The following is a 27170-nucleotide window of genomic DNA, read 5'->3' on the forward strand; positions in this document are numbered from 1 at the left end:
ATAAGGAAAAGGGGATGAACCCATCATGAATATGCAAAGACTACTGTGGGTGTCAGTGTAACCTATTATTATGTGTGGCCCTGCCTATAAACAGGGCGACACATCCAGATATGCAGGACTGATGACCAGGAGACATGAGTGATGCAAGTACTAGTGCTGGACATTTTGTTCTCTCTCTCTATTTTGTTATATTGCAGGGTTTGTTGGATTGTTTCTCAATTTAGCAAGATTGTTAATAAAGGAAAACGTTATTAGCTTAAGCTGATACTCATGTGCTCATCGGATCTTTCACTCTAATAATAACCCTCTGAGACCACAGCTATCTAAACAGTCAACCAGTTGATAATTCCCAAATTCCATTTAGGCTACACATCTCAGGCAAACCCGAAATGACACTCAGCAGATCAAAGTGTCCGTATCACCCAGTTCTCCATCTTTAAGAGAGTATCTACTCAGCAGGATAATTTAGAGCTCTCATTTAAGTGTTCTTAATATGCTAAGTTTGACTCCAGCATCTATAAATGCTACTGAAATAACATATGGAGCTAATTATGGTCTTTTGAAGCAAGGGAAATATAAATTGTACTGCAGACAGTTTCTCTGGAAAATTCACAGCAATTTTTAGAATTATGGAGACTGTACTGGTGTTTTAACCAAATGTGATTTGGCTTTTTAAATCGGCAAGCAAGGAATACAGCCTTGTAAAACAGTAACGTTGTGACTGATGAGGGAAGTATTAAAATATCCTAACTTACAGCTATTAAATTTGGAGGGTCCCATGGAATTTGTCAACTTTCTATTCAGCAAAGTGCAGTTTTACACGTTCACTAGATTGCCCACAGCCTTATGACCTCAGGCTTTGATGCAAATTAAGCAGGGTCAGGTATGCTCTGTACATGCATAGAAGATCAAGGAAAATTCATGTGCTGCAGGAAGTTGTAGAAATGGTTCAGTGGGTGGCAGTCTGTCCTCCAAGCTCACTACTGAACTAAAGCTCAGGAGTGACACAGTAGGAGAAACTGTACTGCTAGAGGTCCATATGTCAGGTGAGATCCAAGCCCTTGACTGGCCAGGTTTGGGGGTGGGGTTTTTTTTTGTTTTTTGTAAAAGCACTTTTTGCAAAACTAGAATTAGCTCCACCATTCTGGACAAATTCCAGTTTGAAAAGTTACACGAATTTTACTGTCCTAAATCATTCCCTCTGTAAACTGTTGTGTCATTTTACTGTGTACATGGCAGCAGCTGCTCTCCACCACTCTAGAGGTAGGGTGTAGCACAGGGGTGTCTCTCAGTTAAATAGTTTGATAGCCCTCAGCTTAAAAGAAACAGCTGTATATTAAAATTTAAGATAAACTTAGAGCACCTATAAGGGTGTTAAATATAATCTTTTTTTAAAATGATTCTCCTAGAAACAAAACTATTAAGTAAGATGCAACTTTAAAAAAATTAAAACTGGATTAGGTGGTGGCAGCTAAAGTTTGCTTGGCAATGCTTCTGTTTCTCATATCTAGTAGACATTTTGATATGAGGTCAAGCTCTGCTGGCATTACTCACTTCAAATATAGTACACGGACTTGTGGATTTGGGCCACTCTCTTGTGTTTTGTGAAATGAGGTCATTCTTCAGTTGTTAGCATGGCATTGCAAAACATATCATAACTTCACTGCATGTACAGTGCACAGTAATATTACATCTTGAAGGCATGTGTATCTGAAATGATCATTGTACCACTCTCTGAATAGATATATCTGTTCTGATTGTATCGCACACTTCCTGAAGCACAGTAAATTGCAGACATTTTTAAAATGACAGTTTCTCAATTTCTAAACAAAAGGTTGTATAAAATCCAGGATAATATTCTGTGCACCATTAGCTGCCCCTTAGTGTTACCAGAGATCAGTTTGATGTAAACCATTTACATCACTGTTAACTCTTGAAAATTCTGCAGAGAATATAATAAATTGTATGCCAATTCTTCTCAGCAATTCAGTTCAACTAGGTTTGGATGGAGGGTTGCCTCATTTGAATGTATACGCAAATTTACTGCTTCATATGATCTAAAAAAAACAACACCCTGGAGCAATTTGTAATCCTCAAACAAACTCTTTTTATTACAGAGGAAGGAAAGAGACAACACTCGTATAGTTTAACTGCTGAGCATTACAATGAAACATAAAGCAGTATTAAAGTTGCTCTGTGCTTAATACTGTGGTTTAAGAAGCTAATCTTGTTTCAGTTGAATGGCATGTTCATTATGGCAAATAAATCAGTAATGCGTGGGATTACTGAAGAGGAAAGACATATTAAAGCAGTTTAGGGAATCATATTGATTTTTTTCATGTCCGATTTAGCTTGGCGTTTTCAACAGTCAGTTCTAATAAACGCCTGTATAGTGAAGATTAAGCAGGTGGGAATGCTGCCCAGAAAGAGTATTATGAATAACTTAAGGCACTGGTTTTAATTGCAGCAATCCATGATACTTACTGTGCTGGCACCAGAGTGGAATTTTCAATATTTAAGTTAAAGCTTTACTGAGTTATTAGCAAGTGTGGTCTTTTCTTAAATAATTGAAATAACTTTCCGATATTTGCACTTCACAGAAGGGTAGGTGAAGATTTCAGAACACTCACTGAATCTGAAGAGACTTTTCCAGTCTGACTCATTAACTCAAAATTGTTTAGGATTTTTTAAACACGGGTACTTGATGCAAATTTCTGTCACAGTCTGAATCAGCAAAGTTTACTCTGAAAACTTTGTGTGTTTGCCACTTTATGATTCAGATTTTCTTTGTGCACATTTTCTAGGAAGCCGCATATTAGGAAAAAGCCCAAACCCAACTAATGGTAGGCCATTTCCACCGTGTTGTATTCTTAAATTCCTAAGGTTAATCCCCATTGCATATTGTTTAGAACACAGCAAGCCAAACTCAAAGGTTACTTTCTAAAAGACCATTTGCCAATTAAAACAAAAAACACAAAAAAAAAATTACCATTTGTTATTACAAGCCAACTCCCCTCACCTTGCCCAACAGTATTAGAAAGTTAGGAAATTCATACTTAAGCTTCCACAAAGCCACCTTAACTCTGACCCCACTTAGCTCACATCTTCTGCCTATAGTTATATCTATATAGATCATACCCTTGCCACTTCAGAATACTGTTAGATACAATTAAGAAACTAAGGGCAGCTTCCAGTTAGACCATTTCTAGAGTGGAGTTACATAATTTCTGGTTCATACTGTGACACTACACCCCCATATTCTTCATAAGATATTGTTATGATGTGACTATGGCATATCTAAAATGTATTTTATGCAAATGGTCATGAGAGATATCACTGGAAAGGTTATATTTACTGAATATGATTATCTTATTTGTATCCATGTATCATTTTTGTATCTAAAGTTAGGAATATTGTCTGTGCAGTGATTACAGATGTGTTTACACCTGGGGAACACCCACTAGACAGAATGCAATCAGTCTAGATTGCTGGCTGGAAAGGGCCTTTAGAAAGAACAATAGATCTTTGGAGATGCTAATCTCCCACCTTTCTGGAAAGCCTTCCTGTAGACCCTGCAAATAGACTTTGAGTTATAGCTGCAGGATCATGTCACCTGATACTGGACTCCATGATAAAATTAGTACTTTTCCACTGACCGAGGGTGAGAATCACACCGGAAGGCAAAGGATTCCCACCGTATGTAAAAGCTATTTAAGGCAGGGGAGTGACATAATCGTGGTTTGTTCTTCACTGTCTCCCCACCCAAGATGACTGCTTTAAACACCTAAGACTGAACTGGGGAAGAAATGACTGAACCCAAGCTAGAGGGTGTCTGACCTGTGAAAGAAACACCTGGAGTTTTAAGCTGCAAGCAAGAGCAGCTTGTCTTCAAGAACCTCTCCAATCTGCCTAAAAACAATATTTAGGGTGAGAATTTGCTAGTTAAAACCAGTTTCTTTAGTATATTAAGCTTAGCTTGCCTCTTTGTTTCATTTGGTAGGTAATCTGCTTTGATCTGTTTGCTATCCCTTACAATCACTTAAAATGTACCTTTCGTAGTTAATAACTTTGTTTTGTTTGGTCTTAACCCAGGGTGTAGCATTCATAACTGGTGGGCTAAAAGCTGTTACATATTGCTCACATTGAGGGAGGGAACGAATTGCATAAGCTTATGCTGTACAGTTCTCTGTGCAGCACAAAGCGGTGTAATTTTGGGTTTGCATTCGGGGGGATTGTACTTGAGTATCTAGGCAGTTCCTTAACTGAAGCCTTCCCGTGCAGGGGCTAGTCAGAAAGCCTGTTTGCATGTTACAACAGCTGGGTGTCCCCCTACCTGTTGTATGCTGGTGAAAGTGTGAGACCAGGAACGGGTCTGCAGCTTCTCATAGCAGAACAGTTAAAGGGAGCCCAGGCTGGTGAGTCAGGCAGGCTCAGTGGTACCCCAGTTTCAAGAGGCACCCTTGGGAAAAATCCATCACACATACTAAAAAAAATACCACAATTGCTGTCTTAATTTCCTCCCCAGGAAGTATATAAAGTGTAAAGCATGCTATGTACTTTACGAATACAGAAACAAGGACCTCATCCCAATGATCTTTGAGACTAAAGAGACAAAACAGACAGGAGATGGAGGACTGGGATCTAGTAAGTGATGATGTTCACCATGTCATGTTTTTCCCCTCCCCCCTACATCACTATATGGGTGGGGGGAAGCGAGGTATGTAGTTAATAGGCCTTGTAAGATGAAGCAAGGCAGGGATAGGGAAAAACCTTGGCATATTTTGCCCTAGTAACAGCAAAAGCTTAATTTACATATAAGCATACAATTCAATTCGTGAGATATTTGTAACTCACCTGAGACATGTATCTGCTTACTCAGGTGATAGTTAAGTGACTCTCCAAGCCCACAGAGGAAGTCAGCTAGGATTAGATCACAGAAGGGGCTGACACTCAGGCCTGTGCATAGATCATGCCAGAAACTATGCTGAAGCTATAGGTTGGTCAGATGGCCTGTAAACACTGCTGATGTCTACTTTACTAACTCTGTAAGTACCCTGTACTCTGAAGAGGTAAACTAAAAACATTTGATTACCCAGGAAAGAATTTTCTGTAGTATCTGGCTGGTGAATCTTGCCCATATGCTCAGGGTTTAGCTGATCGCCATATTTGGGGTCGGGAAGGAATTTTCCTCCAGGGCAGATTGGAAGAGGCCCTGGAGGTTTTTCGCCTCTCTCTGTAGCATGGGGAACAGGTCACTTGCTGAAGGATTCTCTGCACCTTGAAGTCTTTAAACCATGATTTGAGGACTTCAGTAGCTCAGACGTAGGTGAGAGGTTTTTCAGGAGTGGGTGGGTGAGATTCTGTGGCCTGCGTTGTGCAGGAGGTCGGACTCGATGATCATAATGGTCCCTTCTGACCTTAGTATCTATGAATCTATGAAAAGTTATGCCTTTACACAGTCTATATTCGCATACTCCTGTCACCATTATCCTCTTCATAGCGCTATCATACCCTCCTGTCCGTTTCTTCCTCTTGTAGCACCTTGCCTTATATTAGGCTAAACTGTCAGGCTACAGCCTGAGTCCCTATCCTGATCGGGTGCTGCAGTAATAAATTATTTTGGTTTTTGCTGCCAAAGAAAGTAGTTATAGGTACAGCTACAGAATGCTAGGAAAATTCAATGGCTCAACTCACATAATATCTGAATCCTTTACACAGGGCAGCGTGAAGCTATGATACACTAAAATATATTACACAAATTGTTTTATACTTTGAGCTACCTGGTTACAGTTACTGGAAATATCCAAGTGAGAAAGGGAAATTCACCATAAAAAGATGGGAGGGAAGTTATCCAGATTCCGATTAGAAGTATCATAGCTTTGCTGATCATTCAGATCCCTTTTCCCAATGAACTTTGTATTCTTGGCATGACGCCTAATATACAGATTAGTAAAAGCACAAACAGGTTTGACACTGGCCAAGAAAATACCAGCTCAAAACCGGAAAAGACTCAATTATCACAAATTGGTTGACTCCGTACTTGGGCAACACGAACGATGAGGAATATTGGTCAAGATATTGAGAATAACGTTTGTCAAGTAACTCAAGCTAACAAATCCCTAACCAATAACAGAATACATGTCTAGACTGAACATTGGAAGCACTTATATTGAAAAGTGTTAAACGTAAAGCTTGTAACTTGTTAGAACCAGAATTCTGGCACCCAGGCTTGTGTGTGTCTCAGGCTATCACCAATGTCTCCACAACCTGGATCCCTTACATTGTCCTTGGTGCTGATAACACCATCAAGTTTTCTAAGCAGGAAGGCACAACTCTGAATTTAGATCCTCGTAGCTAGCTAGGAGGAAACTGTTTTCTTTGGTCATTTTTAAGTATATATTCCGTTAAGGATTTGAGACCTTAAACAGTTCAGAGAGCATTTCTGTTCCCCTCTAAATACATAAAAACAGGAATTGAAAAACTCACTTGCTGTATATACAAGTTCTGCACATCTGTATGCACCACACCTGCTTATGAGTGTTAACCCTACCCCTGCTTGTCTTCACATACCTGCTGCATCTCATCCTTAATGGGACTACTCACATGAGTCAAGTTAGCAGGTGCTTAAGCTTTGGCAGAAACAGGCATTGATTGTTAAGCTCTTTGGGTAGGGACTATCCATTATAAACAGTCTCTTGCACAACAGGGCCCTGACTTAGCCAAGGCCTCTATTATTACCCAATATAAATAATGAGGGTAGAGAAAAAACACGAGCTCTGAGAATACACACATTTTATTCCTGCTTAAATCCATAACAGCAAGATTTTACTTTATCTAGCAATACTGTTATCCAGACCTTAGTATAGACACAATGTGGTTTTATGCCATTTACTTTAAACTTTATTTAGGAATCTGAGTACATCTAAAGATTTTGGAATTTGACACCTTACTGGGACAGCCAGAGAGATCAGTTCTCAGTGCAAAAAACAAAAAACCGATTGGTGGCAAGAGGCAGAAGCAGACTAAGATGATTCTTGGCCTGGGGGACTCTGTCAAAGACGCAAGGGCAGGCAGGTGCCCATTCCCAGGAGGTGATGCCAGGTGATTGTGATCACTTGAGGGCAAGGGGAACATAGTGATTAAAAAAAGTGGCAGGATCAAAGAATCTAAGATGATAAACTCCAATTTATATATACACACCTATAACATGATTATAAGATTACAGGCAAATGACTTCAAATTCCTTCTGAAACTACACGGAGGTACAACAGTCCCCTTGAAATAATGCTCCACTTAAAGTACATCATTGCTATGAAGTAAGAGCTACATTTTGTTTTTCAAAGACAGATCAGAGCACTTGATTCACTGGACAGTGAGTTCCAGACATAAAACGGCACAGTTCTAAAGTCATTTTGTAATAAAGTAGGTGCCTAGTGACAATGTTACAGTGTTCTGACCACACACAGAAAGTTAGAAAAAAAAATTTTAAATTTTTTTTTTTTTAAATGAACTTGGAACCTCAATACTAAAGGGTTGCTTTGAAATCCCTGTTGTGCTGGAGGTTTCAGGGCTCTTGATCCGAAACAGGAATGCCAATTATAAACCTTTTTAAACAGGAGTAGCTTGACTGCTGCATTACTGGCCTATGGTGCCAAAAGAAATCCTGACAAAATAAAACAATCACGGTTCATGTTCACTCCCACTCTCCTTGTCTCCACCAGCAGCAAGAACCTACATTTGTAAACCTATAGTAATTCACTTATTAAGAGGGGACCCGCAAAGGAAGATGTAAAACTTTATAAGGTAAAAAGAAGAAAGTGGAGGGAGAGGAAGAGAAGGGGACTATTTGTGTTTTGCATTTAACTAGAATACTGGGAAGTCGGGGGGAAGGGGGGATGGTGCGTGAAGGGACATGACTCTTTGGTAAGGTTTCCACACCCTGCCCCTTCAATTAAAGCTTAAAAGCTAAGGAAGTTTCCACATGTATATCATTCATCCCAGAAGCTTCCAACAACAAATAGATCAATTTTTCCCAGTATCCCCTTTTTCCTCATGCAACAAGGGCCTGATTCAAAGCCCTTTGCAGCCAACAGAGCCATCCTACAGACTTCACCCAGACTCTAAGGAAGTCCACCCTCTTGGTCAGAGTAGAGCTAGGCACAGTCATAAGTTATATAACTAAGTATATTAACTGGCTGCAGGTCTAGAACAAAGTACTAACAATAAATGTCAACATTGTGAAGTTGCATTTACTATCTATTTACCTGCATTCGGTTTCTATAGTAACCAAGTGCTTCAAACACAAGTCCATAATAGGAAAGCGTAGTAAATTGAGAATTTTATTACTTGGGCCGTCCTGTCCCATCCTTTCCCCACCACTCATTAAAAACAGCATTGGCGAAGCATCTCAATACTGAAAATGGGACAATCAAGCGCAATCAATTCTATACACGTTTATTCAATACAATATTTGTTCATTTTCAGTGTATACAGGTTTTCTAATCCAAAAATAGATAATGCTACCCAAGAATAAAAACATTCACTTGTACCAAAAATACAAACTGGTATTTCAAAGAAAGATTTTAAGTACATCTTATACAGTCATAAAAATGGCAAACAAAGGTTAAAAATTACCAGCCAAATAAAGTTAAGATTTTTTCTGCATGTTTTCTGCACCACCACCATTTCCTTTAGGGACAGGAGGCTGTAAGCATTTACAGAAACATCAGAATATGAACAAGACCCAATGCATTTTATATGAAAAATACTGTACTCTTAAAAACATGTAAGGAAAGCTAGCATTACAAGGAAACAAAAAGGAAAAACTGACATTTGAGAAGACGTAGGATATAAATTATTTCTAGAGTGTAAACTTTGCTGCTGCTTGAAAAAAAAAAATCACGAGTACTTTCATTTGGCTTAGCAGCCAGGAAAAAACAAAAGCTGCTTTTTTTTTTTTTATAAAGTGCTTAGCCACCATATCCAAGTGTAATGACTTTCAGACCTACTTAATTTGAATGTGCTCAAAAAGCCACTGCTTACAGTATGAAAGCTATCATTCTATAACTCTGCACATACAAACTGGTTTTATCTGCATGAATGGAAGATTGAGGGCTGTTCAAAGCAATCATATGATGCCTCAAAATCAAAGGAATGCTATTAGGACAGCAGTTGAATAAGGCCCAGTAAGCTGAAATTTGAGCACAATAGATGTAAAAATAGCCATTTAAAACAAAGGCAATTTTCCCCTCTGCCCTATGAAGATAACTTCATCTGATAAGCAACATAAATATATTCTTCTACTATTTTGACACCTTATCTATAGCAGACCAAAGTGTCAAAAATATATTTCCTCAGACAGGAAATCCAACCCTATTTAGGCTTTCAACACAAACCAAACCAATCATTCAAGGCGATTCATGTGATTAATAGAGGGAGATACTTCCTACTCACAAAATACCAGGAAGCAGTTGTATGGATATCCAAATGTTAACACATCATGTTACTTAATATTGAGACACTATCAACTTGGTTTTCTTTTTAAACTGACAGTATGCCTTAATTTAAAATAAAAAAAAAAAAAAACAAAACAAAAAAACCACACACACAATTTAAAGTGCTTTAAGATTATTTTGCTCCCCTGCTGATGTTTGTTTGGGCAAGGGAAAAAAGTGATTAATTGGCTATGGAGGCAAAACAGTGAAACTAACTAAACACAGAAGTGCTGTCAAAAGACAAGCTAAATTAAAGAAACAAATTGCTAACTTATCAGTTGTTGAATAATCATAAGCATAACCTTTTCAAAAAGAAATGTGATTTCCCAGTTGATGGTGTCCCTTTAGTCTTAAAGTTGTAGTATGGGATGGATTTAATATCAAGAGTGAAGCCTCCAACCTCATTACAACCACACTGAAATTTTTCATTTTACTGTAGTAGAAAATTCAGAAGAATATAAGCCTAGAATTTATCAGCCTGGATATCCTGTATTAACGCATCTTTAGAATGGTGTCCTTTCGACAGTCCCATCAACGTTAGTAACAATGCTGTGACCTTTTGATTCAGCTCTACAGCTTCCTATAGAGGTTGAGTTTATTTTAATCTACTAAATGGACCTCATCTCCAGTAAATTTCTGGGAAGTACCGATTGCAAATTTGGATAGAGTAAGTCAAAGATCCAGGTACAGCACATTCACTTTAGGCCAGTTCTAAAGTTATAGAACATCTGTGCCCTAGTCACTACTAAAATATATCTTTCATGTAAACCCATTTGTATCTTAAACCAGAGGAAGTTCTAATCCAAGCACATTTCAGCATCTCCAGTGACTGTTACCTCAGGTTACCATTTTAAAATTTTTTATATATAAATAAAAGAAATTAAACACGTAAGTGAAGTAAGGGACAAACACAAAGACATCTGGCCTCACATACAGATATGCGTCATACCTAAAAATAAGCCTCTAACCATTTGAAAAGCAATGACTTAGTGGTTTAAGCGTGCAAGTGCCCAAATATGTGCTAATATGGTACATTTTCTGAAATTACTATTAATGTCTAGCACTGGCAGACCTGTTGTATCATTGCCAGAAATTTTTTTTTTTTAAATAATAAAGACACCACTAAAATGAACTAAGCAGCATGACTGTGTCTATCAAGAGATGCTATGTAAGGGGGCTAGTTTTTGAAACCTGTAGTACAAGTCTACCCAAAGGTGGTAAGATGGCATTTTTACTTTGAAATGTTCTAATTCTGATACTGAATTAAACCAAAACAAATTATATTAAGCTTTGCTAGTTCATAAGAACCACATCGGAAAGATGATCACATCTCAGACTGTACTAACATGCCTGGAAATAAACACAACTGTCATACTAGATTTTTATGGAGTCAATATAGAAAATTAAATATAAAGGGAAAAACAACATACAGGAGAAGTACATATTCTGTTGATAAAAGGTACAAAAACCTGCAATCAAAGAATCAGAAAATAACCAGCTTCAGCACTAGTCTGGAAAGAATTAAATTATTTTTCAAATCAGAAGTCCATACTGCGTCTCATAGCCCTGCCTTGTCATGTTTGTTAATATACCCGTTTAGGAGTCAGACAGCATTTTGTTTAACTTGTATAATGATATAGAGCAACACTAAACCGTAATTAACTCCTCTTTTGTGCGGTCCTCCTTCCACTACAATTGTACCCAATATATACCCAGTTGTGGTTTTCTGGTTTTGTGTTGCAGCTCAGCTGTATTTTTCTTGGATGTTCACAAGACTGGCATTTGATTGGATACGCTTGGCTAGAAGGAAAAGAAAAATAAAAATTAAAAAAAAAAAAAAAAAAAGACTCCCACCACCAGTTTCCCCACTCACTCAGTTTAACTGAGCACGTAGTATTGAACAGTGTTCCGTTAACATCATGGTTTTCCTTTTCAACAGAGAAGCATGGCTAAGGACCTACTTTTCCCACCCTCTATGGCTCTTCAAGTGATAAAGGTAGTCCACAAGAGGACAAGTAGTTAACACCAGCTCCCACCCACTGCTGCAGGCACAGTGACAGAACTGCCTGACCCCATACCAAGTATGTTGATCAAGTAGAGTACCCAAGATGATTCCTTGTGCTCCCGCATTCTGTAAGTAAAGTTCTGACAACATTACTTACGCAGAATGAGTATACGTTTCTTCTGCTTTGAGTGAAGGAAGCTACTAAGGTAAAAAATGACTGGTAAAAAGAGAATGAATGAAGAAACTGCAATCACTGGGACCGTATCACTGCACGGGACAGAACAGTTGAAAGTTCTACTCCAAAGCCTTCGTGTAATGTTCATCTAAAAGGAAAATGACCATGGTGAGCAACACATTCCTTGGCTTGCATCACTGTTTTTACTGAACTTTGCGATGTTCAGTATAGCAAGACCATCTAATTACCTTTAAACCATAATATCTACTTGAATAAGAGCCATTTAAAATATCTCCCCTCAAAAAATTAGACAAAGGTGAAATCCTAGCCCCACTGAAATCAACGGCAAACCTCCCATTGACTCTCACCCAATACATTTATTAGAGCAGTGATTCCCACGCTGTGATTCTTAGAGCACTTACTGGTGGTTCATGGAAAGCTGGCTGATCACATGCTACTAACTCTCCTTCTTCCCAGTTGCTAAAAAATCACATTAAGAGACAGCTAAATACATTAAAAAATTGCTAATATTCCCTGGCCCAATAATCAACTGCTGTAGTTAGGAAGCAACTAACTGGAAACATTAACTGGAATTTAGCAAGCAGTGTCAGATAAAAGCCAAAGATTAAAGGGATTTCCCAGCCCCCAAACCCCCATTTGAGATAGGGAGTAGAATATTCCCTTCACAAAATCTCTTAGACAAAAATAAAGTCCCAACTGCCCAAGCTGAAATATGTCAGGACATCAAGGTTAGACCCCTTCCTCTTCAGGAGTGGCACAAGGTCTTTAATGACCCGCAGCGGTCAGGACCTCTATTTTACATCTCATCCAAATGAACAGCAGCATCATGGAGTACCCTGGAGGCCCTGGTTCAGTATTAACTCAGAGTGCAACCTACTAGGTCACCAACACTGTTTCCTGAAGTATTTAAGTGTTCTTTAACCGTTTTCTCTCCACGTACTGACCAGAACCCAGCCTGACCCCTCCTTAGCTTGAGGGACGTGAGGACGTCACAGCACAAAGCGGTAGGTGCAGTGTGACAGTAGCTCACTAAAGAAATTGCTCATGAAAGCAGCTTCCACCGCTGAAAGGACAAGAGTGAGGCCAAGATAAAATAATATAAAAACAGCTAAGGGACCACTGAAGATTGCTCTTCGGATTTATCTACCCACCCATTGGGTATTAGCTAGGCAAGAAGATCCAGAAGCAAATACGTATACTCACTGCATCTTCCACATCAATACACAAGTGTGTTCTGTGTTCTGAGTGGCTGCCCAGTCCAGTCATTTTTTGCATTTTGTTATACAGGGTATTCAGGTTTCTGTAAGTTCCATTGCAGTTTCTGCATACTTCTGTGTGGTTGCTTGATACAAGACTGATGGATTGCCCCTAAAATTATAAGCAGCACATATTTAGATTTTTAAATAATATAAAATTAACTTTAAAAAACTAGAGCTGAACTTGAACCAAAATCTACAATATTAACATCCTAAAGTGTTACACTGAAATTTAGGGATTTAGGTCCATTTTATATAAATAAAGCTCACAGTGAATTGAAAGTTGATCTTATTTTTCCCCGAAAAGATGTATTTTGAAACTATTGACTGTCTATAACAGGGGTGGGCAAACTACCGCCTGCGGGTCGGATCCGGCCCCTCGGGACTTTGGATCTGGCCTGCGGGATTGCCACCCCTGTGGCGCTGCGCCACTCTGGGAAGCGGCCACACCACATCCCTGGAGCCCGCGGGGGTGAGGAGGGGTAGAGAGCTCCGCACACCACTCTTGCCTGTGGGTACCTCCCCCAAAGCTCCCATTGGCCAGGAACAAGTTACTGTGGCCAATGGGAGCCTCGGGGAGGTACCATCAGGCGAGGGAAATACATGGAGCCCTGTGTCCCCCCGAGGGGCTGCGCAGGGACATGGTGCCAGCCGCTTCCCAGAATGGCGCAGCACTGGGCCAGGCCAGGCCGGGGCAGGCAGGGAACCTGTCCTGGCCCTGGTGTGCACCGCTGCCACCCTGGAGCTGCTCTAGGTAAGTGGTGCCAGGCCGGAGCCTGAACCCCTCCTGCACCCTGCACCCCACACCTCCTGCCCTGAGCCCCCTCCAGCACCCCCTCCCACACCCCGCACCCCAACCCTGCAAGCAATTTCCCCACCCAGATGTGGCCCTCGGGCCAAAAAGTTTGCCCACCCCGGTCTAAAATAAAAACAAAACAAGGATTGTTAATACCAAGTTTGCCTTGGAAACACAGGTGTGCTTCTCCTGCACAGCTGGCTATTTTTCATTGGTCTATATGAATATGCCACACAGGAAGGAGGAGTAAATAGGTATTTTAATTTGGCCTAATTATTTTGAGTTTCAATAGCCACTGCTCCTGTCCCCCATTTACAATCTATGTAGTAAATAATAGCAAGAATCCGGATCATATTTTAAAACACAGTCCCTTAAAAACACTATTGGTGGGATTTTCAAAAGAGGCTAAAGGAGTTGGGCACCCAAATACAATGGAACTGTATATCCCAGCCTATGCTGGGAGAATACAAGATCTTTCCTCCTACTAGGAAACCCAATGGAAGTTTGCTTAACTGTGAATTTCATCCTTTGTGGATTTCAGATGAAAAAACACAGGAAAGTCATGTAGTTTTACTGTAGTAGCAGTTTCACCTCCCTGAAAATTCTGATGACCCAGGTGGGTTGTGGGGGAGGATGGGGGAAGATCTCTAGATTCTTCTGTATTTTTTTAAGCCTCGTCACGGAGGCATAATGACAGAACCCACAATAGCCAGAGTTTACAGAAGAGACCTGGCTACTATCCACCTTAAAACATCACCTTTTCATCCAGCACTCAAAAAGCAAACTCTTGTATGATCAACTTTACAGGCTACCTCCAACTTCCCATTTCTGAGCCAGGGAGCTGGGAAGCTAGTGAAGGACCATCACCAACTACACCCAACCTTTGTCAGCATCCTAGACGCTTCCCAACTGGGCTTTACTCCCAGCTCTGGCTGAGCAATGGTCATGGTCACAACAGTAGATTATCTCCTCTTAGCCACAGAAAATGGGCAACCTCCACACATTTGTCTCGATCACTTCAGCCCTTGACAGTGTGGAGGGCTCACCACAGAGACCTACGAGGAACAAACAGTAATGTGCAGAGATGGCTGTGAGGAAGCACTGGGACAAATTCCACACAGCTTCATTTTCTCCCACATCCTATTCAATTATTTACAACAAGCTGTTGGGAGAGACTATAAGACACCTTGACCTTAAACATCAGCAGGATGCAAATTACACCCAGCTGTTCGTCTCCTTTTCATCTACCATGAAAGCCCCATATGCAGCTGTACTATTGGCAAATCAGATCAACACCTGGACGAAAGGCAACTCTCTGAAGCTAAACCCAGGCAAGATAATGGTGAGGTTGGAGGGCAGAAGGCAACATTTCCATGATTTAGCCAACTCCCTAAGATCACCCCATGGTGACGATTGTAAAGGGGCCTTCTAGTTTTGGTCCTCCTCAACGTCTCAGCAATATTCAATACTCAAACAGCAACAGTTTTTAGGAACACCGTCAGCTAGCCAGGAGATGATGCCCCATCCTAACAGATACAGACTTGACCACGGTAATCCCTGAAATTATGATCTCCGTAAAGTAGGAATGAAACTGCAGGCACTGAAGAAACTCCAGGCTACCTGCGGACCAGCACAGATCATTAAGAACACATCAACGCTGCAATCACTCCACTGGCTACCCAAGTGTTACTAGATTAAGTTCACGGTCCAGGTCTTGCCTTTAAAGTGCTCTGTTGACCAGGCCCAAGCTCTCTCCCCTTGCCAAGACCTACTATAAAGGCTGCGCATCTCAGGAACCACCAACAGTGAGAACAACAGGAGACCAATCTCTCTCAGCAACTGTTCCTTCCACAACAGTTAAGCATAGACCATACACCCCACCCCCCAGACTGAAATGCTAAATACATCTTTGGTACAGCTTCCCCACCTGTCCGTGAAGAGGGGCTAGAGGACAGAACCAAAGTGAATCTTTACTACCTGCTTGGATTTATACAAAATTGTAAGACACTCAGAAACAACATAGGAGAGTGTGTTATGCTGGTGTACAACCAACTACCTTATTAAAGGAGCACAAGTCTTATTTCCAGAAGTCTATGGATATGATCATGGCAATACATAAGTTTAAAAAATGCCCTATAAATCACTACAGTGCGGGGCAAGATCTGCCTGGCAAGCAAAAAAGCAGGGAAAGCTAGCCCACCAGTAAGGGGGGCTGCAAAGCGTATTGTAACCACAGATCCTCTTCTAGATCCACATGTTTATTCTGCATCAAGAACTTTAGTTTGAATGTTATCCTTTTGGACAGTTTTTATTGATTAGCTGCTTAATCAAACTTATGAATATTTTTGCATAATCTGATTTAGTTTTAGGATTAAATTTAGCATAATTTACAAAATTTTGATGCATAATTATTTGGATGCACTTTTCTTGGGAGATAATTACCACATTTATTTTACAAAATTTTATATTTAATTGCAAAAGTTTTAATTGTTCATAACCTTAATGGATAGAAGTCTTAAGAAGTGTTTTCAGGTAGCTGGCCCTTTTGGACTAATCTACAATACAACCAAATAATGATTTAAGGAGCCACATTGTTAAGTCACGCAGTGATAACTCCAGAAGGAACTAGGAAAAGTGACTTACTGTATGCAGAGACTACGTGACTCTTACTATATAATTATCAGCTATTGTGAATCCAGAAATCCCAATATGAAATGGCACTGTAATTGCATACAAGACAGAGTCAAGGTGAGCATCAATTAAAATACATTTTGTGCTCTCAATTGTGAACATCTGCATTTTATAGATAATTGTTCTATCTGCCTAAACTGCTTCAGAATTTGTCAATTGCAGTTGCTCAATATGTATCCACTGCAGTTTGTTCTGTGAAAAGAAGATATTTTACTATACAAGAAGAGGGCTCAGTGCTGCCCTCAGATACACAGCAAAGATACCTGGAAGTTATGTTCGAAGCACATCAGTGTTGTATTGAATAAGTCCAGGAACTCTACTGTACTATTTGATAGCCCTTCACTGTTGTTCTTCAAACAATCTGTCAAAAAGAAAAAAAAAATACATGAATCAAGATATCCTTATTTCTAACCTATATCTACAGCCAACAAGTCCCTTGGCGGCCCTACAGCTTTACAGCAAGAGCTCTCAATTATAAAAACCAATTTCAGTCAGCTTTGCATTTCCTATTTGGTTGCTGTTATGCAGATGTCTCAGATTTGCTATCCTAACTCACTCGGGCTTCTCTCTTCATTTAGGATACATTTCAGAATTAATTGGCCTTGATTAAGTAAAAGATAAAGACCATTATCAAGAGCATTTTGAAGAAAGGATTTGAGCTCTCACTGGGCTTTCAGATAACACAAGACACTGCTTTTACTTTTCACCCTGCAAGTCTGACTTTGCCCATCAGAACTAGTGTGCACTGTTTGAAAGTATAAGCGTCAGACATGTAGCTGAAACAGGGGACAGCTAGGAAATAGAGGGAATCTTTATGCTTATGAAAAAAAAGAAATGCTTTTGAAAAATGCACTAAGCAGCATCACAGAACGTGTACCAATTTTGTCAGGAAGTGGAAGCCAATTTTACCTGCCTTGCAGGGCGCTCCTGAAACACTCCTTTTCAGATACTGCTCTAGTCCCTGCAGGTATTTCTTTCCTTCCATCTACTCCACTTTTTCTATTCTGATCCATTAGACCCTCGGAAACTAGGACTGCTAGTTTTATGTAGCATTCCTTTAAAAAGGACACTGTGAAGGATGGCAGACTCCAAATGTGACCTTCCCTGAAGGATGGAAGTGAGAGAACATCTTAAGCATTACGGGATAGAGTCTGTGCTCCCCTCCTGGGAGACGTAGCACAGAAGGCAGAGCCTGAGGATGGGAGGACAGTTGGAGGTTGTTTTACCTCTCCTTCACACACTTTGGTGGCAACCAGTAACGTATGTTGGGGACTACTGGCCTCTGGAGCTAGCCCGAACCCAATCTCCCTGGGGCTATCTATGGGCTCTGTAGCAGCCCAAAATCCTTTGCAGCACTCAGCTATACATTACCACCCCTCCAACCTCTGGCGCCCTCCCATGCAAGGGTGCTGGAACAATTTGTATAGTGGGGGTGCTGGTCACTGAACCAAACTGTAAACCCTGGATATGATGGAAACCATTTCAAGTCAGGGGCCAGCACCCCCCACACCCTTAGTTCAAGTACCTATGTACCCCTAGTAGGGGTACAGCTCCTGTGCCAAGGGAATTTTTCCTGTTTCCTGTGGTGGCATTTAAGGGCCATAAAGAAGCCGCATGCAACATATTACAGCCAGAACCAGTCCATAGAATTTCAGAGCCAGAGTCTGATATCCCACGTCACAATGAGTGAATACTCGTGGAGTACAATGCTATTCAACATGAGTAAGGGTATCAGAATCTGACCCTTACTAATTTTTTATTAAACAGTTCAAGTTACATTTTCTACTTAAGTAGGAAAAAGGGGGCATGGGGAAAATAAGAGATCTATAAATACAGCAGAGCTGTAGCAGATCTCCAGCATGGTTTATTCAGAGTAAGTAAAAACCATCAGTTTTTACTTACTCTGAATAAACCATGCTGGAGATCTGCTACAGCTCTGCTGTATTTATAGATCTCTTATTTTCCCCATGCCCCCTTGAGTAAAGCAGCTGTCATTTTGGCAGGGGCTTTAGTGCAAGGTGAATATTCGTATGGGGACTCTAGTGTGTTTAGATAAGCAAGGGAAGAAGAAATTGATTTTTTGAATCTGTCAACTTTGAACAGTGTCCCCTGTACAATAAAAGTATCCAGGATGTATCAATAAAGAGCTCTTTGTTTCTGTCAATTTAAATAACTTAATCTTATCAATGCTGTTCAGTTCTGATCAACTGAGAAATTTTAAAGGCAAGGCTAAATCTGTCGTCTGAATCATAATGGTAGCATGAAAAGGACAGAACAAATCACGTACTTGCACAGTTGGCCTTCTCCCAAGTACTGTTAAAGAACTGCGAAAGGATCACAACTAGCTGTACCCTATCAGACATCAAGAGGCTTTTTGCACAGTTGCTCTCAGAAGAATTCTGGAAGAAAAAACCCACAGTATTATGAATTCATATGGAAACAACTTTGGAACTATTTCAGATAACGGGTGACATGGAGGCCAAGTCTGCCATTTTAAGCGTGTTAGTTTCACCCATCAGGAGTAGCATGGCCAGTTTTACATCCCTTGTCAGAATTCCGAGAATTTCAGAAACGAGAAAGGCCGAGAACTAGTCCGACAGGGCAAAGCCAGTGTCTTTCCAAACAACGGACTAAGAAAAAACATTAAATATTGTGAGAGGTATAACCACATTGGGGACTTGGGTAAGTTCTTAGAGGGTTTAATACGAGAACAGCAGGAGCTTCAGTCAAGATAGAAAAGGAGTACTTGTGGCACTGATAGCACCATGCACACCAACAGCTTTCCAGAGCAGGGGCACTTTTCATTATGCATGTGTACGACTAGCATAATAGACCCTGATCCCACAATGGGCCCTCTGAGTGCTCCCATAATACAGCTACAGAGTTAGATTCCATCCTGGGTTATACTGATGGAAGCTGGCATAACCCAGCATTCAGAGCTCCACAAGTCCGATTGGCGCAAGGAGCCTACAACTCCTGCTTGGCTGATTTAGTGCACCTGCAAGCACGACTCCTCTGGAGTCCCATGTGCAGCATAAAGTTGCTCTCCCCTGGCCCTGTGTCACCCCAACCTGCCTTCCGCCAGGAGTCAATCCCTCCTAGCATGCATCTGAGCCTTCTGATACAGAGGTTGCTAACTACAAACCCAGAGGAGCGTCAAGCCTCCAAATAGTATTTTAAAGTGTGCAAATATCTGGTTTCATTCCATTTAAAAGGAGACTCAAAATAGTGACTGGGAACATCATTTCTTGTCCCCGGCCCCCACCCCCAAACCACAGACTGACAGAATCAGCCAGGCACCCCCAGGCTGATTTTCCAGCCGCAACAGAACAGATCTCACCCCTGAGCAGCTTTTGTCCAAAACCAGATTAAGCACAAAGACTGGTCTGGCATATAGAGTACAAGCTCTGGTGAGGGTCAGTAAGACTACCAAACATTTGCTGATGAAAATAAGGTTTTTAATTAGCTATACTGAGGTTGGGGTAGGAGATCAGTAATTTATCACTCACCCAACCCTAGCCAAGACACCATTTCCATATAACTAACAGCTGGATACACAGAGATACAAGTTGATTAAAGTACTAAAACACACTGACAATGGACGATCCATGTTTAATGAGTGAAACACGTTCTTTTGTTCTGAGTGACAACTACCCTCCCCACTAGCCTCCGTACCCCATAGACCTTGTGCTGTGGGTACATCTACACAGCATTCTGGAGCTTGTGTCAACAGACCTGAGCTTGCGCTAGTGCTCTAAAAATAGCTGCGGAGACAGCGCTTTGAAGTCACGGCTCAGGCTGGAGCTTGGGCTCTGAAGCCCACCCCCGTCCCGAGGCTTCAAAGCCAGAGTTGCAACTTCAAAGCGCTGTCAACACAGCTATGATCTCAGCACCAGCCCCTCTAGCTGAAGTCTGTCAATCTAGACTGGGAGGCTTGGTCCCGCAGGCTCCAAGATGCTGGGTAGACATACCCAGAGAGACGGATTGCTTCTCTCGGCCCTAGAGGATATTCTGTGGTGCTCGGAGTTCCCAAGCAACTCCAGCTAAGAATTATGGAACTTCTCAGCCCTGGTTCAGCACAGCCAGCTAGCAGAGGGAGCATGGACATGTCTGCTACCCTGTTTTGGGGGTAGGGAGCCTTTCAGAATTTGGGATGTAAAAGACTACCAAGCAGGCCCCTGAAGAGGGAGGGAAAAGAGGAGCAGCCACCTGGGACCCTCTAGTAGCCTAGGAGAAAGAGGGGGGCACCTTCCCCAACCCCACTAGGAGATGTTTGAGGATTAGAGACCCTGCAGTTTCCCTTGCTGTGCTATCAAACTATGTCCACAAAAGCTCAAAGCCCTGTTTAAGAGAGTCTGAGGTTCAATGGGACTATTTCACTCAGCTCTAGCAGGTACAATGTCAGCCACAAGAGCACAAGTTACTGTCTCGTCACAGCCTGTCTGCCTCAACCCTGAACTGGATAAGCCACCTGCAGGAGAGGTTAGCTCACCTGCAGCCCAGCAAGAGATGAAACATCCCTACATGAACTAGCTTTCATGCAGGCCAAACAGACATCTGATGGCAGTTGCTTTCACACACTACTAACCTGAAACTGAGTCGAACCCATAACCAAGGAATCCTCTCTTTGCCTTTCCCATCAAATTCTCCCAAACACATACAAGCTAATTAGCTACGAATGCCATGAGAAGACAGCCCCTGGAAGGACAGCCTCATGATATCTGCAATAAGAGATGCCAATCCTATTATTATTTGTTTAAGGCCCACCACCTGTTTGTGCAAGTCACAAAGACTGTCCCTGCCCAAGTATTTACACTCATGCTTTTCTGGGTAGCTGGTTCACGAATCAGTTCAGAGCCACACACAACCATACAGATACATGGTGTGGAAAGGTTATTTGGGAAAAGTTAGAACAGGGATAATCTATTTTTTGTCAAGGTCCAAATTTCGTGGTCAGGGTATAGTCAAGGTCCAGGCTCTAGGGAAGAAAATAAAATTTAAAAAAACCACATTGATACTAAATAAGAAAATAAAGATTTTTGGGGTCTGTTCCAAAGCATCTGGCGGTCCAGAGTCCCCTTATTGACTGCCCCCTGAGCTAGAACGTAAATAGTATCAGGAAAAGGCTTTAGCCTTAAATTGACTAACTCTGAGAGAAAAAGGCAAAGTTCTACGCAGCTGAGCACAGAGTGATGAGGTATCCCTTGTAATCAGACACTAAGTTTAAACCTAGTTAGTCACTGGCCTTTGGCTAATGAGTTGTTTTTTTTTTTTTCCACCCTTTCATACAAGAACAGATTTTCCACCTGAAAAAAACATGTACACTATGTACTTCCTCTTCTCGTTTCCTCGTTGTTTTATTTCCAAAATATGAACAAGAGTTGACTTTTTGACCTAGAAAAGCTACAATGTGCCTCTTGCGATATAGTGGATCCATCTACCACCCAGGCTCATATCACAGACAGCTGACGTCCTTTTTGTGAGTCATGACAAACTATCTATGGCTACAGCAAGCAAAGATTTTATTGCTATTAATAGCAAATTCCTTTTTTTCCCTCTCTACCATGATTTGATACCTAAGTATCCAATATATTCAGGGATCACAGTGGAAAGAGATAGTGGCGGAATTCCTGTGACAATGCAGTCTGGGTGTGAGCTTAGTACCAAAGAAGTAGGGTGAAGTGAATGGGAAAGAAGTGTAGGAATAACTGTTAAGTTAGGCGTCTTTACTGCAAAAGAAGTCCAGTCAGATTCTTTAGTATTTTTTCCCTCTTTCAAAACCAGTTCTCTTTCAACCCCATGGTTCTCAAACTGTGATCTCTGGAGAGCTAACTGGACACATGGCTCTGGCTCCAGCTTCCCAGCTGCTAAGTTGATTTAGATACTGCCATAAAGTTGTTGTTCATGGCAAGCAATTGTTGTAGTTGACAGAGGCATGTCAAGTGGTCATGAATGAAATGGGACATGCAACACAAGAGTCTCCACTGAAATGTGGTGCTCCCTACAAAAGTTTGGGAGAGATCTATTTCCCTATGTATTCTATTTTTTCCCTGTTAAAATGGAAGATTTGTTAAATGGTTAAGGATCATCAGAACTTCCATTACTGCTACGGGGAACTGTCATATGCGCACACACACACAAATCTACTAGGCTAGTGGCTCTCAACCTTTCCAGACTACTGTACCCCTTTCAGCCTGATTTGTCTTGTGTACCCCAAGTTTCACCTCACTTAAAAACTACCTGCTTACAAAAATCAGACATAAAAAACACAAGTGTGTCAAAGCACACTATTACTGAAAAACAAGTCACCATCCGTATGAAATTTTAATTTGTACTGACTTCGCTAGTGCTTTTTATGTAGCCTGTTGTAAAAGTAAGCAAATATCTAGATGACTTGATGTACCCCCGGCAGAACTCAGAGATAAGTGTACCCCTGGTTGAGAACCACTGTACTAGGTTATGTACATACCTGGACGAAAGCAGAAAAGACCTAGCAAATGCTGAGGAAGTGTAAACAGCAGGGGCCTACTACCTTCCGGGAGGGTTCCTTAAAAGTTGAACTTCCAAATCCATGGGAGACTTAGCTTTGGGGAAAAGGTTTAAATCACTGATATTAACAAAAATTAAGTTACCTAGATTCACAGAATTAAACTGGGCTTCTTTTTCCCCCTGACTTCTCACATCAGTTGATGACAACTGATTGAAGGGATGACAAAGTTCTACACATCAGATTTAAAATATTTTGACTTTCTGCAGCCACTGGTTCAAATTTCAGCAGGATCATATCACTCCTTTAATTCTTCCTAAAGAGCAAAACTGAGTACCATGCAGTTCGTTACATTTGGATCTTTCAGAGGACATTCAATTAGCCCCAAATAGTCTGCAGATAGATAAAAACATGATCCTAGCTGGTGTACCTGTACTGTCGGAGTTAGGGCTTATCCTGGCACCCCACCTTTACCCAGAAGAGTTGTGCAGCTGGTTGACTAACTAATGGCTAGTGAGCAGCGACCTAGTGGAGTTGCATGTATAGAATCTGTAAGGCATTTGAGGCCCTCCACTATGAGCATTCCCATATAAAAATGATAGTATTGGTCATTAGATTTCCCACCTTTAAACTCCACATTTTCAGAGATGTGTCAAATTTGTATAAGCTGATATACTATCGGAGTTAAAGAACGCTTTGCAAGATGCAGGACTATTAACATCCTTTGGTTGTGAACAATTTCCAGCTTTAAGAAACCAAACACACAACATTAGTAAGATGGCGAATGCAACTGGAAGAACTGGCCTAAGTTACATCAACACCACTGACGGTGTGCAGCCATTATTGACAAGTCAGGTTTGCTATTGGACATTTTTCCATTGGCAAGCAAGATCTTTTGCTTCAGATGCAGACCATGCTACATGCCTTCACACCCCGAGATAAGACTACTGCACTTTACTTGGGCTACACCACAAGATGACTATTTTAGAAGCTGAAGCCAATCCACAATATGGCAGCTTGCTTATTAGGAGGAGCTTTACAGTGCTCCACCGAGCTGCAGTTGCGTATGCACTTCTTGGTGGAATTAAAGGTACAGGTAGTGACTTTCAGAGCCAAAGAAGTGGTCTGAGTCCAGGTTACCGGAGACCCACTGCTTTGTTCATGTCACATTGCCACTAGTGGCATCATTCAGAGCCCAGATCTGTTAACTGCCAAACATACTGCAATACCCATCTTTTTTCTTGGCCTTCTGTAAGGGGAAGACAGGAGAGTTTAGTGGAATTATTGAGTTTGGGAGCTAGATCAGATTGTAAATTTTACATATACTAAGGGAAAGGAAGGGCACATACTATCTCTTGTACAAAATCAAAATAGGTAAGCTTTAATACACAACCTAATACTGAAAGCAAAAGTATTCACAGTCAGGAAAGACACACAAACAAGCAATACAGCCCCACAATATGGTGCACAGAGAAGAAACAGGCATCTCCTTTCAGACACGAGAACTCAGTCCTACATAGGAGGAGAACAATGGGCATAAAGCTTACAAGAGCAAAACACTTTAAGCAGCAATGACTTATGTCTAAGAGAGCTCCTAGGCATTCGTGAGAGGCCGATGGCCCAGCTAGTTATGAATCCCTAAATTCTAGAACACCCTGATTTTTAAGGATCAAATATTTTCTAAATATGTGACACTGCAAATAAGTAGTGGATGTTGTTTTGCTATTTTACTGTGTGCATGTGGCCTGAAATCATTAATCATATACAGCAGACGGCATTTCCGAGAACAGTCAATATCAATGAGTAATCAGGCAGTGCAAGTTAGTGCTCCAAGTGCTATTTCCCTGCATAAGATACAAGTCTGATAACACTAAAACGTCTGTGCCTCCATTTTGCTCGACACCACGAGTTCCTCTTTTCAGTCACACACGATTCCATTAATAAGTCTGCCAGGAACACTCACTCCAATGGGAGGGAGCATCCATTCGACACCTCTTCTGCGGGGGAGTCATTTGCAAAGGGATACCCAGGAGGCCCCTTTAGCCTCCCTCCCTTATTTCCACGATCTTAGCTTCCCGTGTCAGCCTGCTAGCCTCCCAGCTTCCCCTTCCCCCCACGTGCAGTCCTCAGCCAGCGCCAGGCACAAAAAGCAGCTCGGGGGGTGGCTCGGACTAGCGGGGTAAGGCAAGGGAGCCAGGTAGGTAGAAGTCACAGGCCGGCCGGTCTCCCAGCTGGCCTGGCGAAGGCGGCAAGGGACTGCCCCAGCCTGCCTCTCTCCAACAGCTTGGGGGAGGCCACCTCCAGCTGGGGCTTGGCTAAGCCGCACCCCAAGGCGGCTTGTGGGTCAGACCCCCCCACACACACACGCGCGCGCGGGCCCTCCTGCGAGACCCCTTCCCCGCACGCACCCCCACGGCCCGGGTGATCTTCTCCAGCTGCTCCGTGACGCTCTGGAAGTGGCGGTAGCAGCTCTGGCAGAGGCGCACGGGCCGGGCGCTCCGCACCAGGCAGCCGGCGAGCCGCACGCTGCTGTTGGCGAAGCCCGCCAGGAGCTCCCGGCACTCGGGGGGCAGCTGCCCGGGGAGCTCCGTCCCCAGCAGGGCCAGCGACAAGTCCTCGGCCTCCTCCAGCAGCTCCAGGGACAGCAGCCGGCGCCCGCCCCCGCGCGCCCACCCCTTCGGGCCGCTCTGCGGCGGGGGGCGGCGGCCGGACCCCAGGCTCTGCCCCGCGCTCAGGCCGGGCAGCAGCAGCAGACACAGCAGGCGCGCGGCCGGGCCCATGGCTGCCGGCAGCCGCGGCTCCTGGGAGCGATTTAGTGAACCAGGGTCACGTGGAGCCCGGAGAGATGTCAACGTTCGGAGCTGGGTCAGACGAGCCACCTTATTGGCTGGTGGGGGTTCGACTCCGGGTGGAGGGGCGGGGCTGCCGGGCCGGGGGTGTGGCCTGGCAGGGTAGGACGCGCTGTGTTCAGGCCAGGCCCAGGCGGGCACGTACGCTGGCTGGTGGGGAAGCGGGCCGGGCTTCCAGTCCTGGAGAGCGGGGCGTTGCCTGCTAATGCACAGCACAGAGGGAAAGGGTCTCCAGGGAAAGGTGCCTGACACCAGGAGGAAAACACCCCCCCACCCCCCGCTGCTGGGCCTGGCACTCTGTCCGGGAGCTCATTATCACAGACCTCTGGCCAATTTCAGAACTAATGTGAATCTCACTTCTTCAGCATAACTTTCGATCAATAAGTATTAAGTACCACATATCAACCAGTCCAACTTTCCCTTCTAGGCCAGGCAGGACGAGAGAGGGAGATCATCATTTCTCTTTTTGTTAAAACATGGTGGGAGGCATTCGTGGACCATGGTGCTAGGGACCAGATAAAAACACTTGGGCCTTGCCCACATTAGGATTTTGCTGTTTTTCCTGTAATCAATGGCCAGGCGCTGATTAGCTAAAGCATTGCAAAGCCATGTCTACACTACAAACTTTGGTCCACACAAGTTATGGCAGCATAAAGCTGCCAAAGTTAGTCTATTGCTCGTGCACATGCATACTTTGCAGCTTGCATGCACGCTGCCTTTTGGCAAATTTTCACAATGTGTGCATTGTGGGATAGAAACAAAAAGAACAGGAGTACTTGTGGCACCTTAGAGACTAGGTAACGTGGTCACATGGCCATCATACACCTTTCTCCATTGCATAATGCCATCCATATCCTATCATTTTCCTGGTTTTTTTAAATCACACAAACCCACATGGCACTTGTCGCTTCCCACCATCTGCCACAGAAGCACAGAGCCTGCACAGCTCTCCACTAGTGTCATAAACGTTGCAAACACAAGATGAACTATCCTTCAGCATTTGCGGAGCCACAGGAAGAAACACAACAATGGGGGACCTGATGAGTTCTTCTAAGACAGATTGCTAAAGGACATAGCCCAGGGGCGGGCAAACTTTTTGGCCTGAGGGCCGTATCAGGTTTCCAAAATTGTATGGAGAGCCGGTTAGGGGAGGCTGTGTCTCCCCAAACAGCCAGGCATGGCCCGGCCCCCACCTCCTATCTGACCCCCCCCCGCTTCTCGCTCCCTGACAGCTCCCCGGGGAGTCCTGCCCCATCCAACCCCCCCGTTCCCTGACGGCCCCCTCGGGACTCCTGCCCCATCCACCACCCCCTGCTCCCCGTCCCCTGACCACCCCCAGCCCCCACACCCCTGACTGCCCCCTGCTGCCCCATCCAACCCCCCCATTTCTGGCTGC

At 42.7% G+C, this 27170-nt stretch overlaps 1 protein-coding gene across 1 annotated transcript; it reads right to left on the bottom strand.

Moving 5' to 3' along the window:
• Positions 1–8458: 8458 nt before the first annotated feature.
• On the bottom strand, positions 8459–25705 carry OSTM1 (osteoclastogenesis associated transmembrane protein 1). Its single transcript, XM_074948199.1, has 6 exons — positions 25334–25705; positions 18726–18837; positions 16702–16799; positions 12899–13063; positions 11657–11822; positions 8459–11294 (listed from the first exon to the last, which is right to left on the bottom strand). Exons 1-6 carry the CDS (start codon positions 25703–25705, stop codon positions 11239–11241), a joined length of 969 nt encoding a protein of 322 aa, XP_074804300.1. The 3' UTR covers positions 8459–11238.
• Between the last annotated feature and the right edge of the window lie 1465 nt (positions 25706–27170).

Source organism: Natator depressus, chromosome 3 (genome assembly GCF_965152275.1).
Source record: "Natator depressus isolate rNatDep1 chromosome 3, rNatDep2.hap1, whole genome shotgun sequence".
NCBI classification, from domain to species: domain Eukaryota; kingdom Metazoa; phylum Chordata; order Testudines; family Cheloniidae; genus Natator; species Natator depressus.